The following is a 27,827-nucleotide window of genomic DNA, read 5'->3' as shown; positions in this document are numbered from 1 at the left end:
TCAGAGTAGATCACGATGGTCTGTGTCTGCTTGGTAGGAATGACAGTGCTGTGCTTGATGAGGACAGCCTTGATTCCATCAGCAGTTTTAATGCAAAGGGAAAGAAGACATCCAATAACAGCATATCCTGAACATTTTCAAATTTGTCTCCAGATAGAATGGCTGCCTGGACAATTTTATCATAGGCAACAGCCTCATCACAGTTGATGCCCTCATTCAAATCTTTTCCACTGAAGAAGTCCTGTGGGAGTTTCTGAATCTTGGAGATATGGGTAGAACCACCTACCAGGACAATATCATGGATCTGGGACTTGTCAAGTTTGGCATCCCAAAGGGCTTTCTCTACAGGGTCCAGGGTGCCACGAAAAAGGTCAGTATTAAATTCTTCAGGTGGGGCCTGGATGATAGAGGTACAGAAGTCAATTCCTTCATTGAGCAAATCAATCTTAATGCCGAGTGCTAAAAGAGAATATGCTTAGCACATTCACCAGCAGTATAAAGACAACAACAGCCCTCTTGGACTCACTGGTATCTTTTTTAAGCATGCTTGAACTGTGATAAAATGGTTGACCATTCAGTCATTCAAGTCTTCTCCACCCATGTGGGTGTCCCTAGCTATAGACTTGATCTCAAAGATTCCCAATTCAATTGTGAAAACGGACGCATCAAAAGGGGCCACCTTGACCCTGGCCGGTTGGCTCAGCGGTAGAGCGTCGGCCTGGCGTGCGGGGGACCCGGGTTCGATTCCCGGCCAGGGCACATAGGAGAAGTGCCCATTTGCTTCTCCACCCCCACCCCCTCCTTCCTCTCTGTATCTCTCTTCCCCTCCCGCAGCCAAGGCTCCATTGGAGCAAAGATGGCCCGGGCGCTGGGGATGGCTCCTTGGCCTCTGCCCCAGGTGCTAGAGTGGCTCTGGTCGCGGCAGAACGACGCCCCGGAGGGGCAGAGCATCGCCCCCTGGTGGGCAAAGCGTCGCCCCTGGTGGGCATGCCGGGTGGATCCCGGTCGGGTGCATGCGGGAGTCTGTCTGACTGTCTCTCCCCGTTTCCAGCTTCAGAAAAGTACAAAAAATATATAAAAAAAAAAATTAAAAAATATATATAAAAAAAAAAAAAAAAAAAGGGGGGCCACCTCCAGCCTGGCCTGTGGTGGCGCAGTGGATAAAGCGTTGACCTTGAGTGCTGAGGTTGTCGGTTCAAAACCCTGGGCTTGCCGGTCAAGGCACATATGGGAGTTGAAGCTTCCTGCTCCTCCCCCCTTCTCTCTCTCTCTCTCTCTCTCTCCTCTAAAATGAATAAATAAATAAAAAAAAGGGGGGGCCACCTCCCAAGTCAAATATCAGCACCATTCAGCTCCAGCCTTTTTATCTAAGCCATAAGCAATACCAGCAGCAGATGACTCGCTGATAATTCCAAGTACACTGAGACCAGCAATAGTTACAGCATCTTTGGTAGCCTGACACCAAGAGTCACTAAAGTAAGCAGGTACTATAACAATAACACTGGTAACAGTCTTCCCAAGGTAGGCTTCTGTGATTTCCTTCATCTTTATCAAAACCATAGATGACACTTCTTCTGAACAGAAACTTTTCCCTTGTATTCTACTTGGACATCATTCACCACCATGAAGGGGCAATGCTTCATATTGGATTAGACAACAACATCATCAAAACTACATCCAATTAAGCGTTTGGCATCAAAAACCATGTTGGTAGAGTTCACTGCAACTTGATTCTTTGCAGACTGACCAATCGTTCATTTGGTATCAGTAAAGGCAACATAACAGGGTGGTTCAGTTTCCCTGATCACTGGCAATTATTTCCACAGTTACATGCTAGAAGATATCCACATAAGAGTAGGCAGTGCCAAGACCAATACCAAATGCAGGTCCCTGAGACATTGCTGCTTAGTGTACACACAGCTTGCAAGACCAGGACCCGGACAGCTACCCCCACATTCAAGGAGCCTCCCTACTTATTAAAAAGCTTTTCTGGGCCCTGGCCAGTTGGCTCAGTGGTAGAGCGTCGGCCTGGCGTGCAGGGGACCCGGGTTCGATTCCCGGCCAGGGCACATAGGAGAAGCGCCCATTTGCTTCTCCACCCCCACGCCCTCCTTCCTCTCTATCTCTCTCTTCCCCTCCTGCAGCCAAGGCTACATTGGAGCAAAGATGGCCTGGGCGCTGGGGATGGCTCCTTGGCCTCTGCCCCAGGCGCTAGAGTGGCTCTGGTCGTGGCAGAGCGACACCCCAGAGGGGCAGAGCATTGCCCCCTGGTGGACAGAGCGTCACCCCTGGTGGGGGTGCTGATTGGATCCCGGTCGGGCGCATGCGGGAGTCTGTCTGACTGTCTCTCCGTTTCCAGCTTCAGAAAAATACAATAAATAAATAAATAAATAAATGAAAAGCTTTTCTGGCCCAGTTAAGTCTGAAAGAAATCTAAAAAATTATTTAGGAAAAAATACAAATAAACTATTAAATATATGTATAAACAGCTAAAAAATCTGGAGAATAATCACAAAAGATTAAAATTGGTATACTGTACTATATAAAAAATTAGCTTCTGGCCTGACCAGGCTGTGGCACAGTGGATAGAGCAGGGGTAGTCAACCTTTTTATACCTACCACCCACTTTTGTATCTCTGTTAGTAGTAAAATTTTCTAACCGCCCACCAGTTCCACAGTAATGGTGATTTATAAAGTAGGGAAGTAGCTTTACTTTATAAAATTTATGAAGCAGAGTTACAGCAAGTTAAAGCATATAATAATTACTTACCAAGTACTTTATGTCGGATATTCGCTAAGTTTGGCAGAATAAATCTTTATAAAACAACTTACTATAATTAAATCTATCTTTTTATTTATACTTTGGTTGCTCCACTACCGCCCACCATGAAAGCTGGAACGCCCACTAGTGGGCGGTAGGGACCAGGTTGACTACCACTGGGATGGAGCGTCGAACTAGGATGCAGAGGACCCAGGTTCGAGACCCTGAGGTCGCCACCTTGAGCGTGGGCTCATCTGGCTTGAACAAAAAGCTCACCAGCTTAGACCCAAGGTCACTGGCTCGAGCAAGGGGTTACTCAGTCTGCTGAAGGCCCGCAGTCAAGGCACATATGAAAAAACAATCAATGAACAACTAAAGTGTCAAAACGAAAAACTGATGATTGATGTTTCTCATCTCTCTCCATTCCTGTCTGTCTGTCCCTATCTATCCCTCTCTCTGACTCTCTCCCTGTCCTTGTAAAAAAAAAAAAAAAAAAATTAGCTTGTGTTTACAAGAATCATAGATATAATTAAATGCGATTAAAAAATTTAGATAACAGGTTAGGGTTAGCGCATATAAATAGTATAAATAAAAATAAAAAGATTAATATCCAAAAGAAAAATTGGCAAAAAACAAAACAAAATATATAAATACAAACACTTGAATAACTGCACTGCACTGGGAAAAGAAATGTAAACTAAAATAATGAAGAGAATGGTTTTCCAAAACATAGAAAAGTTTTGCAATAAAAATACTTGAAGTTGGAAGTGTAGAAGAATGCTTAGTATATACTATCACTTGTACAAAATCGGGGGAAATGTATAATATTTACTTGGAAAAATACACAAGAAACTGCTAACACTGGCTGCCTCTGGAAAATGGAGACAGGTGGCTGAGGAACGAAATGGGAGAGATTTCCTATTATATACTAGACTGTACATTTTGATGTATAAACCATGTGATTTATTACTCAATAAATAAATAAATTTGAAGAAATAAAAATACTGAACACGGTACAAAGTACTAATAGTAAATGCTAGTTACAGCAGCAGTGGGACAAAAGCACTGTCCTTATACAGAGCCTCTTAGAAGCAGCTGAGCAGTGTGGAGCAGCTGCGGTTCCTTTCTGGCCTCCCAATTCTATTCCGCTGACCACATGTCTATCCTTATGCCACAGCTTTTTTTTGTGTTTTTTTTTGTTTTTTTTATTCATTTTAGAGAGGAGAGAGAGAGGGAGAGAAAGACAGAGAGAGAGAGGAGAGAGAGACAGGGGGGAGGAGCTGGAAGCATCAACTCCCATATGTGCCTTGACCAGGCAAGCCCAGGGTTTCGAACCGGCGACCTCAGCATTTCCAGGTCGACGCTTTATCCACTGCGCCACCACAGGTCTTATGCCACAGTTTTGATTACTATAGTTTTGTAGTAAGTTCTGTAATCAGAAAGCAGGAGTCTTCTCATTTTGTTCTTTTTCAAAATTGTTTCTGACTATTTCAGGCCCCTTGCAATTTCAAATGAATTTTAGAATCAGCTTTTCAATTTCCACCCGAAACGCTATTGGGATTTGATGAAAACTGCACTGGCAATAGATAAGCAATATTAAGTCCTCCAAGCTTTAATGAATACTGGTGATTTTCCATTTATTTAGGTCTTCTTTTAATTTCTTTCAAGTGTATTATGTAGTTTTTAATACAAAAGTCTTAAACTTCTTTGGTTATACCTATTCCTAAGTATTTTATTTTTTCTGATGCTATTATAAATGAAATTGTTTTCTTTATTTCCTTTGAAATTGTCCATTGCTCATGTATAGGTACACAACTGACTTGTGTGTGTTCACCCTGTACTCTACAACTGTAATAAATTCACTTATTAATGCTAATAGCATTCGGTGGATTTTTTATGTGAGATCATGTCATTTTCAAAGACAGATAGTTTTACTTCTTCCCTTCCAATTTGAATGACTTTTATTTCTGTTTCCCACCTAATTCCTCTGGCTCTAATTCCTCTGGCTCTAGGACTCCCCCAACACAATGCCGGATGTCAGTGATGAATGTGGGCATCGTGTCTTGTTCCCAATCTTAGGGGAAAGCTTTCAGTTCTTCACTAGGAAGCCCAGTCAGGAAGCACATAACGACATTTTCGTCAAAATCAGAAGGCACGTCGGTGGTCCTGTAAGATGACAGTAGAGCTGGAAAACCCCTATCCCCTAGTGACGCCCCAGCCGCTGTGATGCTGCAGAGCAAGTGTGAGGCGAGGCGGCGCAGACTAACCTGCTGCGCTGCCGCTGTAAGAAAGTGTACCGTGTATAATTATGTACAGCAGCGGTTTTCAACCACCAGCCCACGGACCGGCGCTGGTCCACCAGAAATTTCATGCTGGCCCATGAAAAAATTAACCACCCAGATGTTGTATGAAGACTACAGACCTGCCTGACCTGTGGTGGCGCAGTGGATAAAGCGTTGACCTGGAAATGCTGAGGTCACTGGTTTGAAACCCTGGGCTTGCCTGGTCAAGGCACATATGGGAGTTGATGCTTCCAACTCCTCCCCCCTTCTCTCTCTCTGTCTCTCTCTCTCCTCTCTCCCTCTCTGTCTCTCTCTCTCCTCTCTAAAAATGAATAAATAAAATAAAATAAAAAATCAACTTAAAAAATAAAAAAAAAGACTACAGACCTGGCCCTGGTCGGGTGGCTCAGTGGTAGAGCAACAGCCTGGCATGTGGAAGTCCTGGGTTTGATTCCTGGCCAGGGCACATAGGAGAGGTGCCCATCTGCTTCTCCACCCTTTCCCCTTTTTTTTCTCTCTCTCTCTTCCCCTCCTGCAGCCAAGGCTCCATTGGAGCAAAGATGGCCCGGGCACTGAGGATGGCTCCATGGCCTCCACCTCAGGTGCTAGAATGGCTCCAGTTACAATGGAGCAATGCCCCAGATGGGTGGAGCATTGTCCCCTAGTGGGCATGCTGGGTGGATTCCAGTTGGGCGCATGCAGGAGTCTGTCTCTCTCTGCCTCCCCCCTTCTCACTTCAGAAAAATACAAAAAAAAAAAAAAAAAAAGACTACAGACCCAATGACTATAGACTCTATAATTTTCATACAGCATCAGGTTGGTTAACTCTTCTGTAGACCAACAGTTAAAAAACACTGATGTACAGTACATAATACCTGGTAATAATAAATGACTTACTGGTTTATGTATTTTTACTCAATTTCTCTATGTTAGATACACAAGTACCATTGTCTTACAACAGTCTGCAATATTCAGTATAGTAATGTGCTGTATAGGCTTGTATAACCTAGGAGCAATGGGCTATAAGATGCAACCTATGTATGTAGCAGGCTTTACCACCTAGGTTGTATAAGTGCACTTTATGTTCCCACAATGACAAAACCACCTAACAATGTACATATTTCTCAGAACATGTCCTGAGCATTAAGTCATATATGACTGTATGATATTAGCTTCGGGGTTTTCTTTGTTGGTCTTCCTTCTTGTTTATTTTTGTTTGTTTTTTGAGCAAGTGAGAAAGAGAGACAGGAAGAGAGAGAGATGAGAAGCATCAACTCGTAGTTGTGACACTTTAGTTGTTCACTGATTGCTTCTCATACATGCCTTGAAGGGGGGGGGGTGCCAGCTGAGCCAGTGACCCCTTGCTTAACCCAGTGACTTGGGCTTAAGCCAATGACCATAGTATCATTTTGATGATCCCATGCTCAAGCGGTGAGCTTGTGCTCAAGTCAGCAACTTCAGGGTTTTGAACCTGGGACCTTAGCATCCCAGGTCAACGCTCTATCCACTGCACCACCACCAGTCATGGGTTTTTCATAAATGCCCTTAATCATAAAGTTTCCTTCTATTCCTAGATCACAGAGTGTACTATCATGAAAGGGTATTAAATTTTGTCAAATGCTTTTTCTGTGTCAAATGAGATGAACAAGTGGGTTTATTTCCTTCCTTCTATTAATGTGATATTTTATATTGACATTCTTATGCTGCAACAGTGTTGCATTTGAGGGATAAATCCTACTTGGTCATGGTGTATAATCCTTTAAATAGGCTGTTGGACTCTGACTGTATTGGTATACTATGACAATGAAAGATATACAAAGAAAATAGATTGCAATAAAATATACTAAATTTTAACAAGTACTATCTACATAGTAAGTTTATGGGTGAGATTTTCTTTTTTATACCTTTCTGTGTTTTCTACAATGAAAACTACTACTTTACTGGTTTTAATAATATGTAAAAACATAATCAATAAGAAAAACAATCCAATAGAACAATGGGCAAAGGACACAGACAAATAAAAACCATAATGGACCATAAGCATATGAAAAATGCTCAACCTCACTAGTAACTAGTGAAATGCAAATTAGAAACAACTACCACAGCCATCATTTTGGCCAAAACTTAAAAACCAAGATTCAGAGGGTTGCATAAAAATAAGACCTCTCCTTTCCTACACTGATGGTGAGAGAGCAAACTGACTTACACCAGTATAGAATGTAATGTGGCAATACCCAGTAAGGTCTTAATAAACACAGAGAACCAAAACCCAGAGATTTCATTTTTAGAATACATTGTAAGTATGTTTATGGCAACACAATTTGTAATAGCAAAAATTCAAACAACCTACATATTTAGCCAGAGGAGATTTAAAAACTGAATTTTCTCATATGAAATACTATACAGCAGAGACAAATGAACTAAAGCTATGTGTTATTAACAGATAAATCTAAAAATTACTGGAAGAAAAAAAGTTGAATAAAAACTACAGTATGCTATCTTCAATATGAAATTTATAACCCTACAAAATAAAACTTTTATGGCATATGGATACACAAATATGTGATGAAAATATTAAAATATGAGTATGAAAAGTAATCCAATTTATAGTAATCTCTGGGAAGGTAGGGGGGTACACCCCAGGCCCCTGGTCAGCAAACTGCAGCTCGCGAGCCACGTGCGGCTCTTTGGCCCCTTGAGTGTGGCTCTTTCACAAAATACCACGTGCGGGTGCTCCCTTGATAAGGAATGTACCTCCCTATATAGTTTAAATTTTAAAAAAATTGGCTCTCAAAAGAAATTTCAATCATTGTACTGTTGATATTTGGCTCTGTTGACTAATAAGTTTGCCAACCATGGCCCCAAGCAATCTCAACTACATGGGAAATCTTATTTCTTGAAACAAAAAGACACAAATATGTCATATTTTTAAGATTTGATATATTTAAATTATATTGTTGTTTGTAACAATATGCTCTAAACTTATCTATTGGAAATAATAATATAAGTATTTTTAAGAAAAACATAAACCAAAATACAGGGTGGGCAAAAGCAGGTTTATAGTTGTGAGGACATGAAACAGTTTACTCTAGTATTATTTAATAATTATTGTATTTTTTTCCATATAAACAACTGTAAAGCTACTTTTGCCCCACCCTGTATAGCCAAATGTCAATATTTTTTAAAACGAACTTCTCAGCAGTCACTCAAGACAAAACTCTTTCTCTACTTTGTACTCTACAGTAATAAGTATAATTTGGTCAATCAAAATATCTGCAAATGAACCTAGATAATACTGAGTTCCTTGAATAAATACGGAACTAGCCTGAGAAGAAACCATAAACAAAACAAAAAATTGCTTATGAAAATATGATGCTGAAAAATCACCAAAGATCAATATCATATCTTTCTTAGAATTTAACACAATTGGAATAGAGTTCTTCTAATAGGTTTTTCTTTCTTAACAGAGTGACTTCCTCATGCAAAATAAGGCAAAAGTATAGAAGAAACATCCAGGATTGTCACAAAAGTAATTATGACAATGTTCTGGAATTAGTGGTGATGATTATACAACTCTGTGACTATACTAAAAAACCACTGAATAATAGACTTTAAAGGGCAAATTTTATGGCACATGAACTGTCTCAATAAAGCTTCTTGTTTTTTTATTTAAGTAATGATTCTTCATTAAAGTGGCATTCCAGCATTCTAACAAAACTCTTATGTCTCCATTTTACTACAATCACCAAAAGTTCCCTGAAATAAGAAACTCTATTTTCTTTGAACATAGTATACTATAACAAGATAACACAAAATCTGTTACTTTCCAGACCAAAAGTCTAATTTTCTCACAATATTTTAAAAATTGGTGACAGAAGAGTATGTTTAATTAAGCACATTTCAAGCTGAAGATCTATATCTTCCTTTAATGGTAGAAGGTATTGGTGAAAATTCAGGTTACCAATTACTTCTGAAAAACTGTATTTTTCTGAAGACCATCTGCCCAAAAAATAACTTTTTTTCTCCACTCAAGTAAGTTCTAAAGCATGGTTCCCATGTCCTTAATCAAAACACATTTCCTAATCTCTACATAATACTCACCAGTTTCAGATCCAAACAGAATGTAGTCATTAAGACAAGCATCCACATACCAAGAAAACAGTGAGAAGGAAGCCGACCTGTGGGAACAAAGTATACTTCCCAGGGCCCAAGTAGTAACCTCCTACATATTTCCATCGGCACTGGGAAGGAACAAGGACTTGACCTGAGGCTCAAAGCTAGGCACAAACCTGTTCATCTTCTGTAAAAGGTACCAGAGCCAACGGTGGCAGGGGCTCCTCCTGTAGGATAGGCAGAAATTCTTTATCCATAAGGTCTGAAGGTATCTGTTTGAAAAACACATGACCATGAGATTAATGCTATCCCTCCAATTAAAGAAGACAAAACAAGAGAAAAAACCTGTTTATGTATTCCTAATTTTTATAGACATGAATAAATAATGTATTCAGCCACAATGAAATCTGGTGGTCCTTACACATTCTCAGGAATCAAATATTAAAACATTTAATAGACATCCTCCCAGTCCTCTGGAGAATTCAAGACTACCATTTTCAGATCTGATACAGCACTAACTCTGGTATGCCAAAGCGCAGTGAAGGAGTAAAAATCTCCACATTCAACTTAAAGCACAAAGTAGTAGGAAGAGTTTCACAAGCAATTCTATCTGCCCTTAGCAACCATCATTAAAATCTGAGATTCAATCCATTAATAAAATTTAAAACAAGGTATATTTTAAAAGTAGAAAACACTATTTCTCAATAGTCAAATTATAAAAAGTATACTATTTGAGTTTTCATCATTTATAAATGACACAAATGTGGTGTCACATTTTAAGATTTTTCTCTCCACTAAAAATTTTATATTGAGCTCAAAAAAGGAAAGAACAGGAGAAACACTGAGGGACAGGACAAAAAAATACGAAAGGAAAAACTCATGGACACAGACCATGGTGTGATGACTGCTAGAGAGGTGGTGGGCGCCAGGAGACCTGTCTCGCAGGGAAGGGTGAGTACACAATACCGCGTACAGAAGATGTGTAGAAGAATTATGCGCCTGAAACCTGTACAATTTTGGTAACGTGTCACCCCAATAAATTCAATTAAAGAGAGAAACAATTCCTCTTCTCCCTTCTCCCTTCTAACTGAAAAGAGTAAGAGGTGCAATAAAAAGAAAGGAGAAACCCTGCCTTCCTCAGCCATCACAGTGGAGTGAAGCAGAGGAAAGGGAGGTTGAGAGGAAATTGCTCGGCAGAGCTGTAAGTGCTGACTACTCTTCCTGCTTCCCTGCTTTCTACTCCTAAAATGAAATTTTAGGCCTTCTCTTAAAAAAAAAAAAAAGCAGAGCTTCTTTTGTTTTTTTTTCACATTACACTTAGAAGAGCCTCTGTTAACTACTGCAGGTTTAAAAGCACACCAAAAAAAAGGTAGGAAAATCATGGGTATTTCATATATCAATACATAATTCATTCAGAATAATTCTGAACTCTTTTCTACTTTCTTACCTTGTTGTCTTTAAGAAAAAGTGCTAACATTTCTTCTCTGCCATAACGATAGTCTGCTAATTTATACTTCGGCAACGCTGGAGAAAGAGGAGGGGAGGTAATACTCCCACCACTGGACAGAGCTCGGAGCCTAGAAAAGGATAGACACATATGATAATGAAGTATCAAACATTCTGGCACTACAAATTTTTTGTATTTATGTAATACACTAAAAAATGTTCTTTAAAAGGACAAAAACAAATCCCAAGATAGCCAAGATTTTAGCTTTATTAAAACCTGCTGCCATAGCACACTCAGAGAACAGTTTACTGAGAAATAACCATGTAGCAATTCCTTAACCTAAACAGTATTGTGGCATGTCCCTGAGTAGCTTGGGAGGTGCGAAGGGGACACTTTTCTCCAAATCATATAGTTAGAAGATTAAAACAAAATGGAGGCCCTGGCCGGTTGCTCAGTGTTACAGCAGCAGCCCCACGTACAGAAGTCCCTGGTTCACTTTCTGGTCAGGGCACACAGGAGAAGCACCCATCTGCTTCTCCACCCCTCGCTTCTTTCTTTCTTTGTTTCTCTCTTTCTCTTTCTCTTCCCCTCCTGCAGTCATAGCTTGATTGGAGCTAGTTGGTCCCAGGTGCTGAGGATGGCTCCATGGCCTCTGCCTCAGGCACTAAGAAGAGCTCAGATGCTGAGCAAAGGAGCTACGCCCCAGATGGGCAGAGCACCACCCCCTAGTGGGCTTGCCTGGTGGATCCTGGTCCTAGACACATGCAGGAGTCTGTCTCTGCCTCCCCTCCTCTCACTGAATAAAAAAAAAATAGAGATAGCATTCTATACCCATTAGATCAGGAGTCAGGAACCTATGGCTCACGAGCCAGATGTAGCTCTTTTGATGGCTGCATCTGGCTCGCACACACATCTTTAATTTAAAAAATAATGTTAAAAATATAAAACATTCTCATGTATTACAATCCATTCATTTCCTACCACTCATGTTCATGGTTGGGGGTGGCTGGAGCCAATCACAGCTGTCCGCCGGGACAACACCAAATTTTTAATGGATAATGTGTAATGTAGTACACAGGTTGTCATATGGCTCTCACGGAATTACATTTTAAAATATGTGGTATTCATGGCTCTCTCAGCCAAAAGGGTTCCCGACTCCTGCATTAGATTATTGATAATACCAGTTGTTAGGGATGTAAAATAATTCTCAGGTAGTAGTTGTGGGATTATAAATTAGAACAGCCACTTTAAAAGAATGGCATGCTAATATTTAATAAACTATGCAACAAAGTATGCTACACAAAAGAAAAAGCAAAATACAAAAGCTTATAAAGATACTGTTAAAGCCCTGGCTGGTTTGCTCAGTGGATAGAACATTGGCCCAGTGTATGGATGTCCTGGGTTTGATTCCCAGTCAGGGCACACAAGAGAAGCAACCGTCTGCTTCTCTTCCCCTCCCTCTCTCCCTGCTCTTCCTCTTCCCCTCCCACAGCCAGTTACTCGATGGGATCCACCGTCGCCCCAGGCACTGAGGATAGCTCAGTTGGTCCAAGAATGTCAGCCTCAGGCCCTAAAATAAAATAGCATGGCTGATTCAAGCATCTGCCCCAGACACTGGACCCCGGTTGGAGCACATGTGGCACATGTGACAGTCTATCTCACTATCTCCCCTTCTCTCAAAAAGAAAAAGATACTGTTATATAATTCATATAAACTTGCAAATAGGTTTATGCTATTTAAGAACACCTACAAAACGTAGTAAAAGTTAAGAAACAAAATGAATTGACAAATATAAAATTTGGGATAAGTTTCTAACATCAAAGGGATAGAGGGGATAACGGGTGCTTTAATTATACATGCAATGTTTTAATTTTTCAATGTGGTGCTGAGTACATGGAGATTTGTTACACTTTATACTTTTATATACTTGTAATATTTCATAGTTCATTTTAAATGAAAGCAAGTAATGATCACTATAGAGAATCTGAAAACTCAGTGAAGAGAGAAGTACAAGGAGAAAAAATATGAGCCATATTCACTGCTAAGAAAAAACAATGTGCTCCAAGGTGATGATAGCAGTTGCCTCGGAGGAATGGAACTAGGGGAAGTAAGAGTATCTGTTTAATTTTGAGATGTTTTTATAAAAATAAAAAGGAGGGAGGGAACCTTAGGAGAATGGTAAAGATAAGCTCCTACTACAGCACTGTGTCGAAGAGCAAGTGGGGAAACCATCAGGAGAAGCTGAGGCCTGGGGCTGCCCGAAGTCCTGCAAAGGACTATAAAGAAATAGATGCCAAGCGTAAACAGGCCTTCAACCCAACAGTATAGCCTAAAGAAAAATTAAACAAAACCATTAAAAAACAACCCCCAAATTACTAAGCTTTATTCATAAAAGTAAAAAAGAGGAAACCAATCTACTAATTAATTACATACTTAAAAATATGAAGGTCAAGCATAATAAATACCTATTGGTCAAAAGTGGCAGAAAAAAACAGTATAGGCATAGGAAGTATAAAAATGTGTTTGCATGTATAAAAGTAATACTGCCAAAAAGGAATATGTATTAGTAAAGTGAGACTATTTTTTTCCCCAATGTTTTCATCTCTTTCCACTTTTTTAAAAAACATTTTGTGTATGGACTATTTTGAACATATACAAAAGTATGGAGGACATAAGGAACTCCCATGTACCAACCACCAAGCCCCCAACCAACACTCTCTGGCCAATCCTGCTCCTTCTACCATCCATCTAACCCTCCTTTGATATTATTTAAAATATCTGACTTTCAAGGTTTTTTGAGAAAAGCTTTGAAGAAAAGATGCACCAACCTATTAAACAGAGGTTATTACAGATAGTGAAATTACAGTGATTATATTGTTTCTGGCTTACTTGTAATTTCTAATTTTTCTAGAAACATACAGATAGCCCGCTTTTTAAAAGTTGCTTTAAACCACTTTGCTTTCAGAAAAGATCTACATTAGTACCTGTTTTTGCTAACCAAAGAAATCCAAAGAGAATTTTTGTTTTTACGAAAAAAAGGCAAAAAGCAAAATAGCATTCAGCATTTGTTTTGCAATGAGCAGTTAATACTGAGCAGCGACAGCGGCCCCCAAGCTCCTTTCCCAGGAACTACATTCAGTTATCTGAGCATCAGTCATCGTGGCTTTGACTGGTCTTTGAGCATCTATGTTTCACCTCCATTTATTCTGTGCGTTAGCAAGATGTGTCCCTAAGGTAACTGCTTTTCGCTTTACACCATTTCAGGCTTATGAAAGGTTTCAAGGAACACACCACTTTTGGATAGTGGGGAAAACCTGTATTGACTCGGTAATAAAAATTATTTTTAAAATATTACCAAAAACTAAAACAGGTGCAGCATTACTTGTTATCAACATTTCCAAAATAAACTCTCAAAGTATAGAAGATGTATCAGTTCTTAGAACTTCAAATAGTGATTTCTCCCCAGTCTCCAAATGCCAAGCTATAAGAGCCCAAAAAGACTTAAGAATTACATGTAAAAAGAAATGCATATAAAAAGGTAAGTTAATAAGAATCGTCAGATAGGAGAGTAACTACAGGAGTCTACATCATTAATCAAACCACCACCACTTGAACAACCAAGAATGTTTAAGAAACTGTTGCAATATATCTACTTTATATACTGCTTCTGGTTCAAGGTCTGAATGGAAAAAAACTATATTATTATTCACACCACTAAGGAGAGGATCTTCAATCACCAACTTTGGGGAGGGAGAGAGGGGTTAAAAGTAACACTATAATGTGATGGATCTCAAAATTCCATGAGAATTCCATATTAAGGGTCCAAAAACATTTGTAAGAGATTCAAAAGTCAGTTATTATTATGGTAAATGCCCAATCCTAGATGGGGTACTGTGAACAGCCAGTATACTTCTGGACCACCTACCTAGTCCATTGATAAAATTAAATTAAATAATAATTTAATAAAAACTACTTTTCAAGTAAGTCTATAAACAGCACCCACAAAACAACATTACAGAAGGAAACATACATAAATATAAATGTTTCAACTATATAAAATTGTATAGGCACCTAGACAAGGGCTCGAACAAAAAGTAAATATAGGGGGGTCCTCCGGTTATGACACAGTTCCTTTCCTACGACAATGATATAATCCAAATTTTGGTGTAAGTCGAAACACAACCTAGCCCAAGTCACTTACCTATCCTAACACAGTTGTAAAATCAGAATCTAGAACATAAAAGCACAACTAAGCCAGAGAAAAAGGATATAAATATACTCTATTGTATACTGTACTGTAATAACAGAAAAAATTATAAAACATGAGTGTAAAAAAAAGTGCGACGCTAACGACATAAGCCGAAACAATCACATCTCAATTTTTTTTGTTTTGTTTTTCAGATTTTATTTATTCATTTTTTTAGGGGGGGGAGAGAGACAAAAAGAGAAAAGAGAGGAGGAGCAGGAAGCATCAACTCCCATATGTGCCTTGACCAGGCAAGCCCAGAAAGTGGAACTGGCGACCTCAGCATTCTAGGTCTATGCTTCATCCACTGCACCACACCACAGGTCAGGCAATTTTTGTAAGTTTTTATAGGAGTGAGCGTCGTAAACCCGAAATGTCATGTGGAGACTGCCATGACTCGAGGACCCCCTATAATCTGTTAGGATGCTGGGACTGTGAGAAGTTTTAATTCCACTATGGTAACGCAACCAGACTAAGAAACTTTTTAAAATAAAGTACGCAATACAGTCATTAACCAAATATAATTTATTCTAGACTAGCATTGTTTTCAACTAGGCACATAAAGCAAAGTCTCAAAAACATGCGTATTTATAAACTATCCAACACCTTTAAAAATATCTTACTACTGTACTAGTTATCCACTATCACAAAGATGAAATTGTGAAAACTCACCATTCAGGCCCAAAGTTCAGTGTCTGTGTTTCCGCTGCCATTCTTTTCCGTACGTTCACAAGATTTTTATAGGTGGAGAAACCTGTTAAAGAGAAAAATCCCCCACACAGTTAGTCAAGGTTAAATGCGGAATGCCAGCCCAGAAGGTGTAGCTAAGGAATGTGTTTTGCTTCTGCTCCTCTCAACCAGTCACCAGAATGAGATTTTTAAGTCCCTGTCTATAACAATATAGCGGGCAAACAGAAATGAATACAGGGGTGGGTAAAAAATAGGTTTACAGGTTTTGAGTATGAAAACACAGATTTTATTCTTGTATTAGTTACTAATTACTGTATTATTTATTTGTATTACAACAGTAAATCTACTTTACCCCTCCCCTGTATATGTACCCTCACATTCTGATTCCCCATCTTTTTATGTTTATCTAGAAAAGAAGTATGGCAGAAGATGAAGCTAGCGAGGTAGGTGAGGACAGACCATGCAGGGAACTGGGAACCAAAGCATTTTCTTCTTTCACCTTAGAGCAATGGGAGTAAATACAGGATCTCAGATTTCCATTTTAATATATATTACTTTCTTGTAATGGCTCCCTCATCAACCATGAGGCACAGCAAAGATTCCTAAAGTAAGGACCACCCTTACCTATCTCACAGCTTCCGCCACAGCTCTCCCCATCTCTGCTGAGCACTTTACACTCGAGTGATTCTTTAAAAAATTATCTTGACCATCAAGTTAAAGTAATAAACTAATGGATTTCATAAGTAGCCTTTCAAAAGCAATTTTAAAACCTCAGAACTTCAAATGAAATATGTCAGACAGGCAAAGATAAATACTGTATGGTATTACTTGTATGTGGAATCTAAAAGGCCAAACTCAGTAAGCAGAGGAGTGGTTACTAGGAGTTAGGAGCTGGGGGAAATGGGGAGACATTAGTCAAAGAGTTTTAACTTCCAGTTATGAGATTAACAAATTCTGGGGATGTAATATACAGCATGGTGAGTATAGCTAACAACACTATATTATATGCCTGAAAATCGCTGAGAGTAGATCTTAAATACTATTCTCTCCACAAAAAGAAAACAAGGAAACCCTGCTCCAGCCCTTGTTATCGTCCACCTACAGATCTCTAGGAGTGCCACACCACCCTTCTGCACCAAGAGTGAAAGCTCAGAAGTCTGAATACCTAGACCTGGGAACTGTACTACCATTTACAACATAACATGGTTTCCAAAAGAAGCTGTAATGTAAAGATTTCTCTAGAACTCTTAAGAACCTAAGAGTAATAACCCAAATGATTTCATTACTAACTCAAGAGACCTAAATTACTCAGAATGGTGTTCTTTCTGCCTATTCTCTTTTATGAATTAAAGCAGGAAATATAAAAGTTGACTGTTGAAGAAATCTAATTTACATGCTTGAAGAACTGTAATCACTAACTCCAAATTACCCACCTGAGATTGCTTCATCTAAACCAGCAGTTCTCAACTTGTGGGTCGCGACCCCAGCGGGGGTCGAACGACCAAAACACAGGGGTCGCCTAAAGCCATCGGAAAAAACATATTTATTATACAATACTTTTTTAAATAAAATATGTATTTCCGATGGCTTTAGGCGACCCATGTTTTGGTCGTTCGACCCCCGCCGGGGTCAAGACCCACAGGTTGAGAACCGCTGATCTAAACCAATTTGAATGAGCCCAGTTCTAATGTACTTACTTATATGTACTAGAAGGATTGTCTTACATGATGCCTATGAATTATAAATTAGAATGGAAACTGGGCCTTTTTTTTTTCTATTGTCCTTTCTAAGGATGCAGTGAAGTATTAAAATTAGCATAGTCTTCACCACCAATTAAACCCCACCCAGCTAAATGTTGTCAACTTAAAGCCCTAGACTTGTGCCCATTAGAAAACAGCTCTAGCCCTGGCCGGTTGGCTCAGCGGTAGAGCGTCGGCCTAGCGTGCGGAGGACCCGGGTTCGATTCCTGGCCAGGGCACACAGGAGAAGCGCCCATTTGCTTCTCCACCCCTCCGCCGCGCTTTCCTCTCTGTCTCTCTCTTCCCCTCCCACAGCCAAGGCTCCATTGGAGCAGAGATGGCCCGGGCGCTGGGGATGGCTCTGTGGCCTCTGCCTCAGGCGCTAGAGTGGCTCTGGTCACAACATGGCGACGCCCAGGATGGGCAGAGCATCGCCCCCTGGTGGGCAGAGCATCGCCCCCTGGTGGGCGTGCCGGGTGGATCCCGGTCGGGCGCATGCGGGAGTCTGTCTGACTGTCTCTCCCTGTTTCCAGCTTCAGAAAAATGAAAAAAAAAAAAAAGAAAACAGCTCTAAATGTTTACAGAAGTCAGTATTTGAACCATACTCTAGATCAGAGGTCAGGAACCTATGGTTCACGAGCCAGATGTAGCTCTTTTGATGGCTGCATCTGGCTCGCAGACAAATCTTTAATAAAATAATAATAATGTTAAAAATATAAAATATTCTCATGTATTACAATCCATTCATTTCCTACCGCTCATGTTCATGGTTACGGGTGGCTGGAGCCAATCACAGCTGTCCTCCAGGACAACACCAAATTTTTATTGGATAATCATAACGTACACGGGTTGTTGTGAGGTCAGGAAGTAAACTTCCCTCCTTTTAATCAAGTAGTCAGCTAGCTAATTGCAGAAACCCTTTTGACGAAGAAGATGGCTAAAAGAAAAAAAGATGAGGAGTATTGTACTTTCCAGCAGGAATGGACAGAGGAATTCGCCTTTGTGGAGAGAGCAGATTCTACATTGTGTCTAATATGCAATGATAAAATTGCATCGATGAAACAGTCAAATATAAAGTGGCACTTCGACACATGACATACTACATTTGCATCGAAATATCCAGCGGGGACAGCAAGAAAAAAGCATGTCAAAAGCTACTATGCAGAGTGCAAGCTAGTCAGCAGCAACTCCGTGTTTGGACCCAACAAAGTGTCTGAAATTCGGCTAGCTTTGCTGGTGCTTTAGCAATTGTGAGAAATGGAAAGCCATTCACAGATGGGGAGTATGCCAAAACGTTCATGCTTGATGTTGCCAATGAACTTTTTGACGACTTTTCACAAGATAATCAAACAAATAAAAGACATGCCTCTGTCGGCAAGAACTATTCACAATCGTGTACCATCATGATGGCAAATCAAATTGAGGCAACACAAGTGAAGGACATAAATGCAGCACCATTCTTTTCTCTCGCTTTGGATGAGTCAACAGACATAATCCATTTATCCCAGTTCAGCGTGATTGCAAGGTATGCTGTCAGTGACACACTACCTGAGGAAAGTCTTGCTGTTTTGCCTATGAAAGAGACAACAAGAGGGGAGGATTTATTCAAGTCTTTCACTGAGTTCACTAAAGAAAAAAATCTACCGATGGATAAACTTATTTCGGTGTGTACTGATGGTGCTCTGTGCATGGTGGGGAAAAACAGAGGATTCATAGCGCTTCTTCGTGAACATGAAAAGAGACCCATCCTAAGTTTTCACTGCATCCTACATCAGGAGGCGCTTTGTGCTCAGATGTGTGGCGAGCAGCTTGGTGAGGTGGTGTTGCTGGTCATTCGGGTGGTCAACTTTATTGTTGCCCGAGCTTTAAATGATCGCTAGTTTAAAACACTGCTGGATGAAGTTGGGAATAATTATCCTGGTCTGCTTCTGCACAGCAATGTGCATTGGTTGTCAAGAGGGAAGATGCTCAGCCATTTCGCGGTTTGAGCAAAATCCGGACTTTTCTTGAAATGAAAAACATCAAGCATCCTGAGTTAGCTAACACTGAGTGGCTCCTTAAGTTCTACTATCTCATGGACATGACTGAACATCTGAACCAGCTCAATGTGAAAATGCAAGGCATTGGAAATACAGTCTTATCCATTCAACAAGCAGTGTTTGCATTTAAAAACAAGCTGGAACTCTTTACCGCCAGCCAACATCGTTTACTACACTTTGAAAAACTGGGAGAGTTTAAAGATGCATGCACAGCAAGTGACCCTGCTCAACATCTTGATCTCCAGCGGGCTCCACATCTAATCTCCTGCAGTCATTCAAAGCGCGCTTTGGAGAATTTCGTGAGCACACTTGTCTTTTTAAGTTCATCACCCATCCACATGAGTGTGCAGTGGACAGCACCAACCTGAGTTACATCCCTGGTGTCTCCATCAGAGGTTTTGAGCTACAAGCTGCTGACCTGAAGGCCTCAGACATGTGGGTGAATAAGTTCAAGTCACTGAATGAAGATTTGGGAAGACTTGCACGAGAGCAAGCAGAGTTGGTGAGCAAACACAAGTGGGGAGAAATGAAGAAACTTCAACTCGCAGACCAGCTGATTGTCAAAACTTGGAACGTGCTTCCCGTCACATACCACACACTGCAGCGTGTGAGTATTGCTGTACTGACAATGTTCGACTCTACGTATGCATGTGAGCAGTCTTTTTCGCATCTAAAGAACATTAAGACCAACCTACGATCACGTTTAACGGATGGAAGTCTCAACGCCTGCATGAAGCTTAACTTTATCACGTATCAACCAGACTACAAAGCCATCAGCAAAACCATGCAGCACCAGAAGTCGCATTACTGATAAAGAAGTACTTTATTCATCATTGGTTAGCAACAGCATAGCAACATTATTAAAAAGAATTCAGAGACTTATTGTACTTTAAAGGTGTTGGTCTTACACAAAATGCACACATTTACTTTTATTTAGTGTTAAACATATTGTATGGCTCTCACGAAATTACATTTTAAAATATGTGGCGTCATGGCTCTCTCAGCCAAAAAGGTTCCCGACCCCTGCTCTAGATGCTGTGTTACCACCACATTCTTCTGTCTCTCCAGACTTCCTTTTCTTGAAACCATTTCCTTCTTTATCCTCTAAGACCAACACAATAGTTATATTTTTCTATCTTCATTTCCTTCCCATTTAGTCACCATTTCCCAAAAGTTTCTCTTCTAACTTCCTTCAGTGAACCCATGTTTTGTTTAACTATAAACTCTGTTTAGATATTGTCTTGAAACTTTTGTTATTTCTCAACCAACACTTTTGGTAGAACTCTGCCTACTACCGGGAAGGCACCCCACCCCTACTGTAAATTAAACATTTGATTCTTTCCTGCCATGACCTCTGACTTTTTCAGACATCTGATCCTCCCGGATATCTATCTCATCAACAACTGATCAGGGTACCACTGTTTTCACAATTCACTGGTCAGCCCAGCTCAAAAGCCGAGAATTATCTGAAATTCCCTCTCCTTCTCTATCCCTCATATCCAATCATTTTGTCTCAAATTTGGTCAATTCCTACTTGAAGATTCCTCCTGCAATCTTTCATTAAACTCAAACTTTTGTTAACTCATGTCTGGACTATTAGAATAAAACTTTTAATGGGCTTCCCTGGCTCAGCCTCTACCTATTCACATCCAGAAAGACCTATCTTCCTAAAGCACTACTCTGGTCACGCCTACTCTTCTTAAAATGGTCAATTAAACCTACTGTGTATCATCAATACTCCTAGTATTTCAAGTTCCCATCAATCTGACAACCCTACCGCCTCGATTCAATCTCTATTTTACTTTCAAACTCAAAACCAAGTAACTTTCTCCTCGCTCCTGCATTCCCCTTCTGTGGTTCTGCTCATGCCCTTGCCTTCCCCCAGAATGCCTACCCTCTTTCCCTTACAATGGCCTGTATAAAACAAAGGATCCATTCAAATAACCTACTCAATAGAAGATTTCGAAAACAGAAATCTTCTACTGGGGGGAGTCTAAACAGAGGATGTAGAAATAAAGTGAAATCTACAGGATTCAACACTGGAATGGATGCCTTTTCAATTTGTATATAAAGCTCAAAAGGGCCCTGGGCCGATATCTCAGTTGGTTACAGCATCGTCCTGATTAGCAAAGGTTGCAAGTTTGACTCCCGGCTAGGGCACATAAAGAAACAGATTGGCCCTGGCCGGTTGGCTCAGAGGTAGAGCGTCGGCCTGGCGTGCGGGGGACCCGGGTTCGATTCCCGGCCAGGGCACATAGGAGAAGCGCCCATTTGCTTCTCCACCCCCACCCCCTCCTTCCTCTCTGTCTCTCTCTTCCCCTCCTGCAGCCAAGGCTCCATTGGAGCAAAGATGGCCCGGGCGCTGGGGATGGCTCCTTGGCCTCTGCCCCAGGCGCTAGAGTGGCTCTGGTCGCGGCAGAGCGACACCCTGGAGGGGCAGAGCATCGCCCCCTGGTGGGCAGAGCGTTGCCCCTGGTGAGCGTGCCGGGTGGATCCCAGTTGGGTGCATGCAGGAGTCTGTCTCTGACTGTCTCTCCCCGTTTCCAGCTTCAGAAAAAATACAAAAAAAAAAAAAAAAGAAACAGATTGATGTTTATTATCTATCTCTATCTCTCCTTCCCTCTATCTCTAAAATCAGTAAAATTCTTAAGTCACTTTAAAAAAAAGCTCAAAAATGGCACCTGACTTGTGGTGGTACAATGGGTAAAGCATCGACCCAGAATGCTGAAGTCACCGGTTCGAAGCCTCAGGTTGGCCCGATTCAAGGCACATATGAGAAGCAACGACTATGAGTTGATGCTTCCGACTCCTCTCCTCTCTCTCTCTCTCTCTCTCTCTCTCTCTCTCACACACACACACACACACACACACACACACACAGGTGTTTTACCTGACCTGTGATGGCTCAGTGGATATAGCATCACCCTGGAACACCAGTTTGAATCCCTGGGGGTGCCCAGTCAAGGCACATACAAGAAGCAACTACTATGAAATAATGCTTTCCACTCCTCCCATCCCCCTTCCCGTCTCTCTCTCTCTCTCTCTCTCGAAAAATAAATAAATAAATATCCTTTAAAAAGTACAAAAGGAAGATGAAAACAGGACAGAATTTTGGAAGGAAGGACACTTAATAGTTTTGGACAAAATATGAGGTGCCTGAAAAGAAATCTAAAAGACCATAATATGGGTCTTGAAGTTCAATGTAGAGTAGGGATGAGGATACATAGATTTTGAAGTAAATCTACCGAACTGCAGCTCAGCAAACACTGTGCAAGAGGATACAGAAAGGAAGAGAGAGAGAGCATGTACCTAGATCTCTGTAGCCCTAACTTTTTGCCTAAATTCAAATACACTGACTCTAGCTTGCTGCATATTCGCTATATCAAAAACAGAAAGGAGAAAGAATGAAAATCTTTTGCGAGATTTAAATTTCATCACTAAAGTGAAGATTGATAAAGCAGTGGCCGTTATCACAGAAATCTGTATTTTATATCCCAAAGGCAATGGGAGGCTCTTAAAAGATTTGGGCAATGGGTGACCTCTGGTGGAGCAGTGGATAGAGCATCAACCGGGAACGTGGAGGTTGCTTGGTTCAAAACCCCAAGCTTGCCCGGTCAAGGCACAGACGACAAGAAATCAATCAACAACTAAAATAAAGAAACTGTGAGTTGTACTTCTCGTCCTCTACCCCCCACTCTTCTGTCTGTAAAATCAATAGATAAAATCTTAAAAAAAAAAAAAAAGATTCAAGCTAGAAAACATCTAGGATGAAATCTGCACTTGACAAAGATCATTCAGGATGCCAGGAGAATGAATCTGCAAGTGCTAAAGGAAAGAGGGGCATTAGAAATCCAGCAGATGGTGTGAAGCCGGATCTACAGGGCAGCAGAGGAGAGAGAGGTGATGCTAACTAGATTCACTGACATGAAAAGATGTCAAAATTTATCAAATGTCCAAGGCAGGTTATAGAATACAGAGACTATAATCATATTCAACACGTTTAAAATACATACAGGTTGGGCCTGACCAGGCACTGGCACAGTAGATAAAGTGTCGCACTGGGACATGGAGGACCCAGGTTCGTAGCCCCGACGTCGCTGGCTTGAGCATGCTCATCTGGTTTGAGCGCACTCATCTGGTTTGAGCAAAGCTCACCAGGTTGAACCCGGGGTCACTGGCTTGAGCAAGGGGTCACTCTGTCTGCTGTAGCCCCCGGGTCAAGGCATATATGAGTAAAGCAATCAATGATCAATTAAGGTGCCACAATGAAGAGTTGATGCTTCTTATCTCTCTCCTTTCCTGTCTGTCCCTATCTGCCCTTCTCTCTGTCTCTGTCTCTGTCACACACAAAAAAAATTTTAAAAATTCTATAAAATAAAATACATACAGGTTGGGACAAATGCAGGTCTATAGCTGTTTGTATGGAAAATGACACAATAATTAATAAACAGTAATACAAGGATAAACTCTGTTCCATGTACTCATAAATGTAAACCTACTTTTGCCCCACCCTGTATACACATTGAAACCTGTATAACTTTAGTAACCACTGTCATGCCAAGAAATTCAATAAAAATTTTTTTTAATTTATTATTCATTTTTAGAGGAAACAGAGGCAGGGGGGAGCAGGACACATCAATTCCCATATGTGCCTTGACCAAGCAAGCCCGGGGTTTTAACTGGCAGCCTCAGCATTCCAGGTTGAGGCCTCATCCACTGTGCCACCATAGGCCAGGCTTCAATAAAAAAATTTAAAAACAAAATACATACATGGATATATAGATATGTCACAAGACGTTAATATTTTTACTTTTGAATGGTGGAATTATGGCTAAGTCTTTCCTAATAAGTTTCTAATTTGTATATACAATGAAGATAGTTCTGGTACAATTTTATTTTTAAATGGAAGAATTCAAAAGCCTCAAATGCTGAAGTCAAAAAAAGAGAAAGCCGCCTGACCAGGCGGTGGCGCAGTGGATAGAGCGTCAGACTGGGATGCAGAGGACCCAGGTTCGAGACCCTGAGGTCGCCAACTTGAGCACGGGTTCATCTGGTTTGAGTGAAAGCCCATCAGCTTGAATCCAAGGTCACTGGCTCCAGAAGGGGTTACTCGGTCTGCTGAAGGCCCATGGTCAAGGCACATATGAGAAAGCAATCAATGAACAACTAAGGTGTTGCAACGCGCAACGAAAAACTAACGATTGATGCTTCTCATCTCTCTCCGTTCCTGTCTGTCTGTCCCTGTCTATCCCTCTCTCTGACTCACTCTCTGTCTCTGTAAAATAAAAAAAATTAAAAAAAAAAAAAAAAAAGAGAGAAAGCCAAAAGGTCTTCACTGGCTTCCAAAATGAAGTCACTGGCGACTGGAAGCACAGTACAGAAGTGTGGTGGGGGACAGGGCCAGCTTTCAGTGGGATGAAAGGTGGCTGGAGGTGAGGAACAGAACACTAAAGTGACGTCAACTCTTTAGACTCTTAGCTGTGAAAAAGTGAAAAAAAATAAGGTCAAGTGGGAAGAGATTTTCCACTTTTTATTTTAAATTAGAATATCCTAATGCGGCCTGACCTGTGGTGGCGCAGTGGATAAAGCGTCGACCTGGAAATGCTGAGGTTGCCGGTTTGAAACCCTGGGCTTGCCTGGTCAAGGCACATATGGGAGTTGATGCTTACAGCTCCTCCCCCCTGTCTCTCTCTCCTCTCTCTCTGTCTCTCTCTCCCCCCTCTCTCTCCTCTCTAAAATGAATAAATAAAATTTAAAAAAAAAAAAAAAAAAAAAGAAGCAAATGTGTGATCCATCCATTGCATGTACAGAAGAGGCAATGAATGGATTTAAAAAAAAAAAAAAAAAAAGAATATCCTAATGAAAAAGTAGTAGAATCCAAAAGTGAAGACACAATTTAGCAAAAATACGATGGAAATGAAGTCTCTGAGAAGAGTACAAATGGGGTTTCAGAGAATAAAAAAAGTAATTTTATCTACTGGTGACAAGAGAAAAGTAGATCCAAATGATTTAGGGTGCCTCCACACTTATTTTATGGGTTTTCTGGGGGCTTGGGGTTAAGAGTCTATGGGCAATTCACATATGGTAGCCTCAATTTTCTCAGATAAACGAGGCAAATGACAGGGTAAACTTTGAAGGGAATGAAGAAATGCCTACCTACTGTAAAATTAGTGTTTGTTTGTTTGTTTTTTTAATTTTATTTATTTATTTATTCATTTTAGAAAGGGGAGAGAGAGGGGGAGAGAGAGAAGGGGGAGGAGCAGGAAGCATCAACTCCCATATGTGCCTTGACCAGGCAAGCCCAGGGTTTCGAAAAGGCAACCTCAGCATTTCCAGGTCGACGCTTTATCCACTGCGCCACCACAGGTCAGGCAGTGTTTGTTTTTCAAAAAAAAACTTTATTTAGAAATAATAATGAGTTATAGAAAGGTTACAAAGATATTACAAAAAGTTTCCTCAGTTTCCCCAAATGTAAACATTACATTTGTCAAAACTAAGAAACCAACAATGGTACATCACTATTAATTGAACTCTAGACCTGATTATTAAGGATTCACCAGTTTTTCCAACACTGTCCTGTTCTGTTCCAGCATCTAATCCAGAACACCACTGCAGTTAGTTATAGTAGCGCAAAGGCCCAATCAAGATGGAGATGGTACTAATCTGCCAATCCCATAATCCACTGCTAGACACACGCAAGGAAAATTTCTATCAAAATAGAAGGATAAGATATTTGTAGCAGCTTTATTCATAATGAATGACATTTGGCAATTATGCTCATCAACACAAATGTCTATCAAAAGGTGAATGATTAAACAAATTGTAGCGGAGCTTCAAGGAAGGATGGCAGGCCAGAGAGTGCACTGAAGCACGAACCTCTTGTCATGTACCTTGACTACATACCTCCTCAATCTGACTGTTACCGAGTTATGTAACATCATTAATAAAAACAAATTGATACCATGTTCCTCCTGATCTGATACACTCAGGACACAGCATCATTTATGATACATTCCTGGCAATAACACATAAACTGAACTAATCCTGAAAAACATCAAATAAACTCAAACTGACAGATATAGAATCAATCAACTGTACTCTCCAAAATACGTCATAAGCAGAGCAAGGCTGAAGAACCATTCCAGATTAAGGGAAACTAAAGAAATAAAAAGAGCAAGTATGATTATTAATTCTATCCTGAATCAGTAAAAAATATGTGATAAGAGACAGAAAAGAGACAACTGAAATCAGCTGAATAGGTTGGTGTTATGGGTTAGATAACAGTATTATATCAATGTTAACGCTTATAATTCTGAAATTTTTACTAGTTTATCTAAGAAAATGTTCTTAGGAAATAACACTGAAAGGTTTAGGGAAAAAGAGCATGAGTTTTGTAATGTATTTTCAAATGAAACAAAAAAAAATGCATACATTTAAAAATTACATGACCTCACCATTATTTATCTTTAAACTTTGCTTATTGTATTTTTTGCCACACAGTCATTTTTCCATGTCATAGAATTTATCAATTTTCACTACAAAGAAATATTGGTGACCAAACTGGATGAAGGGCATACAGAAAATCTTAATAATTTTTATAACTTTTCTGTAAATTTGAAATTATTTCAAAATAAACTTTTATAAAATTGTGGTCTATTCATACAACAAAATACTCAGCAATAAAAAAAAAGAACCAACTGTTGATAACAGCAATATTGCATGAATCTCATACATGCTTTTCAGCAAAAGCCAGCCACTGAAGAATATATACTGCATGAACATTATAAAATGTTCACTAGTTCAATAGGTAAAATAATCAATGAAGATGTCAGAAAATTGCTCACCATGTAGTAGGGACTACTACTGACTGTGAAGAAAAGAGGTCATTGTTTCGGAGTGCTAGAAACTGTTATTTTGATCTAGGTGGTGACTGTAGACGTACAGACATAGGTGAGATTTTACCCAACTACTCATTTCAGATGTGTACATCCTTACCATATTTAAAAACTCAAATTTTAAAAAGGTTCAAATAAACCATAAATGATTTTGCTAGAAAAAAAATAAGCAGTACAATTAAAAGTATTTTAGTGGCACTCTGGCTGAATAGATTGCTGGGTTTGAGCAGGGGTAGTCAACCTTTTTATACCTACCACCCACTTTTATATCTCTGTTAGTAGTAAAATTTTCTAACCACCCACCAGTTCCACAGTAATGGTGATTTATAAAGTAGGGAAGTAACTACATTATAAAATTTATAAAGCAGAGTTACATCAAGTTAAAGCATATAATAATAATTACTTACTAAGTATTTTATGTCAGATTTTCGCTAAGTTTGGCAGAATAAATCTTTATAAAACAACTTACTATAGTTAAATCTATCTTTTTATTTATACTTTGGTTGCTCCACTACCGCCCACCATGAAAGCTGGAACGCCCACTAGTGGGCGATAGGGACCAGGTTGACTACCACTGGGTTAGAGCATCATTCCAAAGCACAGAGGCTGTTGGTT

General features: G+C 40.1%; 1 protein-coding gene across 4 annotated transcripts in view; it reads right to left on the bottom strand.

Annotated features, from left to right (window-relative positions):
• GIGYF2 (GRB10 interacting GYF protein 2) overlaps nt 1–27,827 on the bottom strand; it is a 136,980-nt gene that overhangs the window by 92,723 nt on the left and 16,430 nt on the right. For all 4 annotated transcript variants that reach the window (XM_066346327.1, XM_066346328.1, XM_066346330.1 and 1 more), the window contains exons 3-5: nt 15,522–15,603; nt 10,604–10,733; nt 9,333–9,428 (exon numbers count right to left, since the gene is read on the bottom strand). In XM_066346327.1, coding sequence (XP_066202424.1) covers nt 9,333–9,428; nt 10,604–10,733; nt 15,522–15,562 — 267 coding nt within the window. In that variant the 5' untranslated portion in view covers nt 15,563–15,603. The remainder of the gene's footprint in view (nt 1–9,332; nt 9,429–10,603; nt 10,734–15,521; nt 15,604–27,827) is intronic.

The sequence above is a fragment of the Saccopteryx leptura genome, chromosome 7 (genome assembly GCF_036850995.1).
Source record: "Saccopteryx leptura isolate mSacLep1 chromosome 7, mSacLep1_pri_phased_curated, whole genome shotgun sequence".
NCBI lineage: Eukaryota > Metazoa > Chordata > Mammalia > Chiroptera > Emballonuridae > Saccopteryx > Saccopteryx leptura.
Note: the sequence above shows the minus strand (reverse complement) of the source record. Positions and strands in the feature narration are given on the sequence as shown.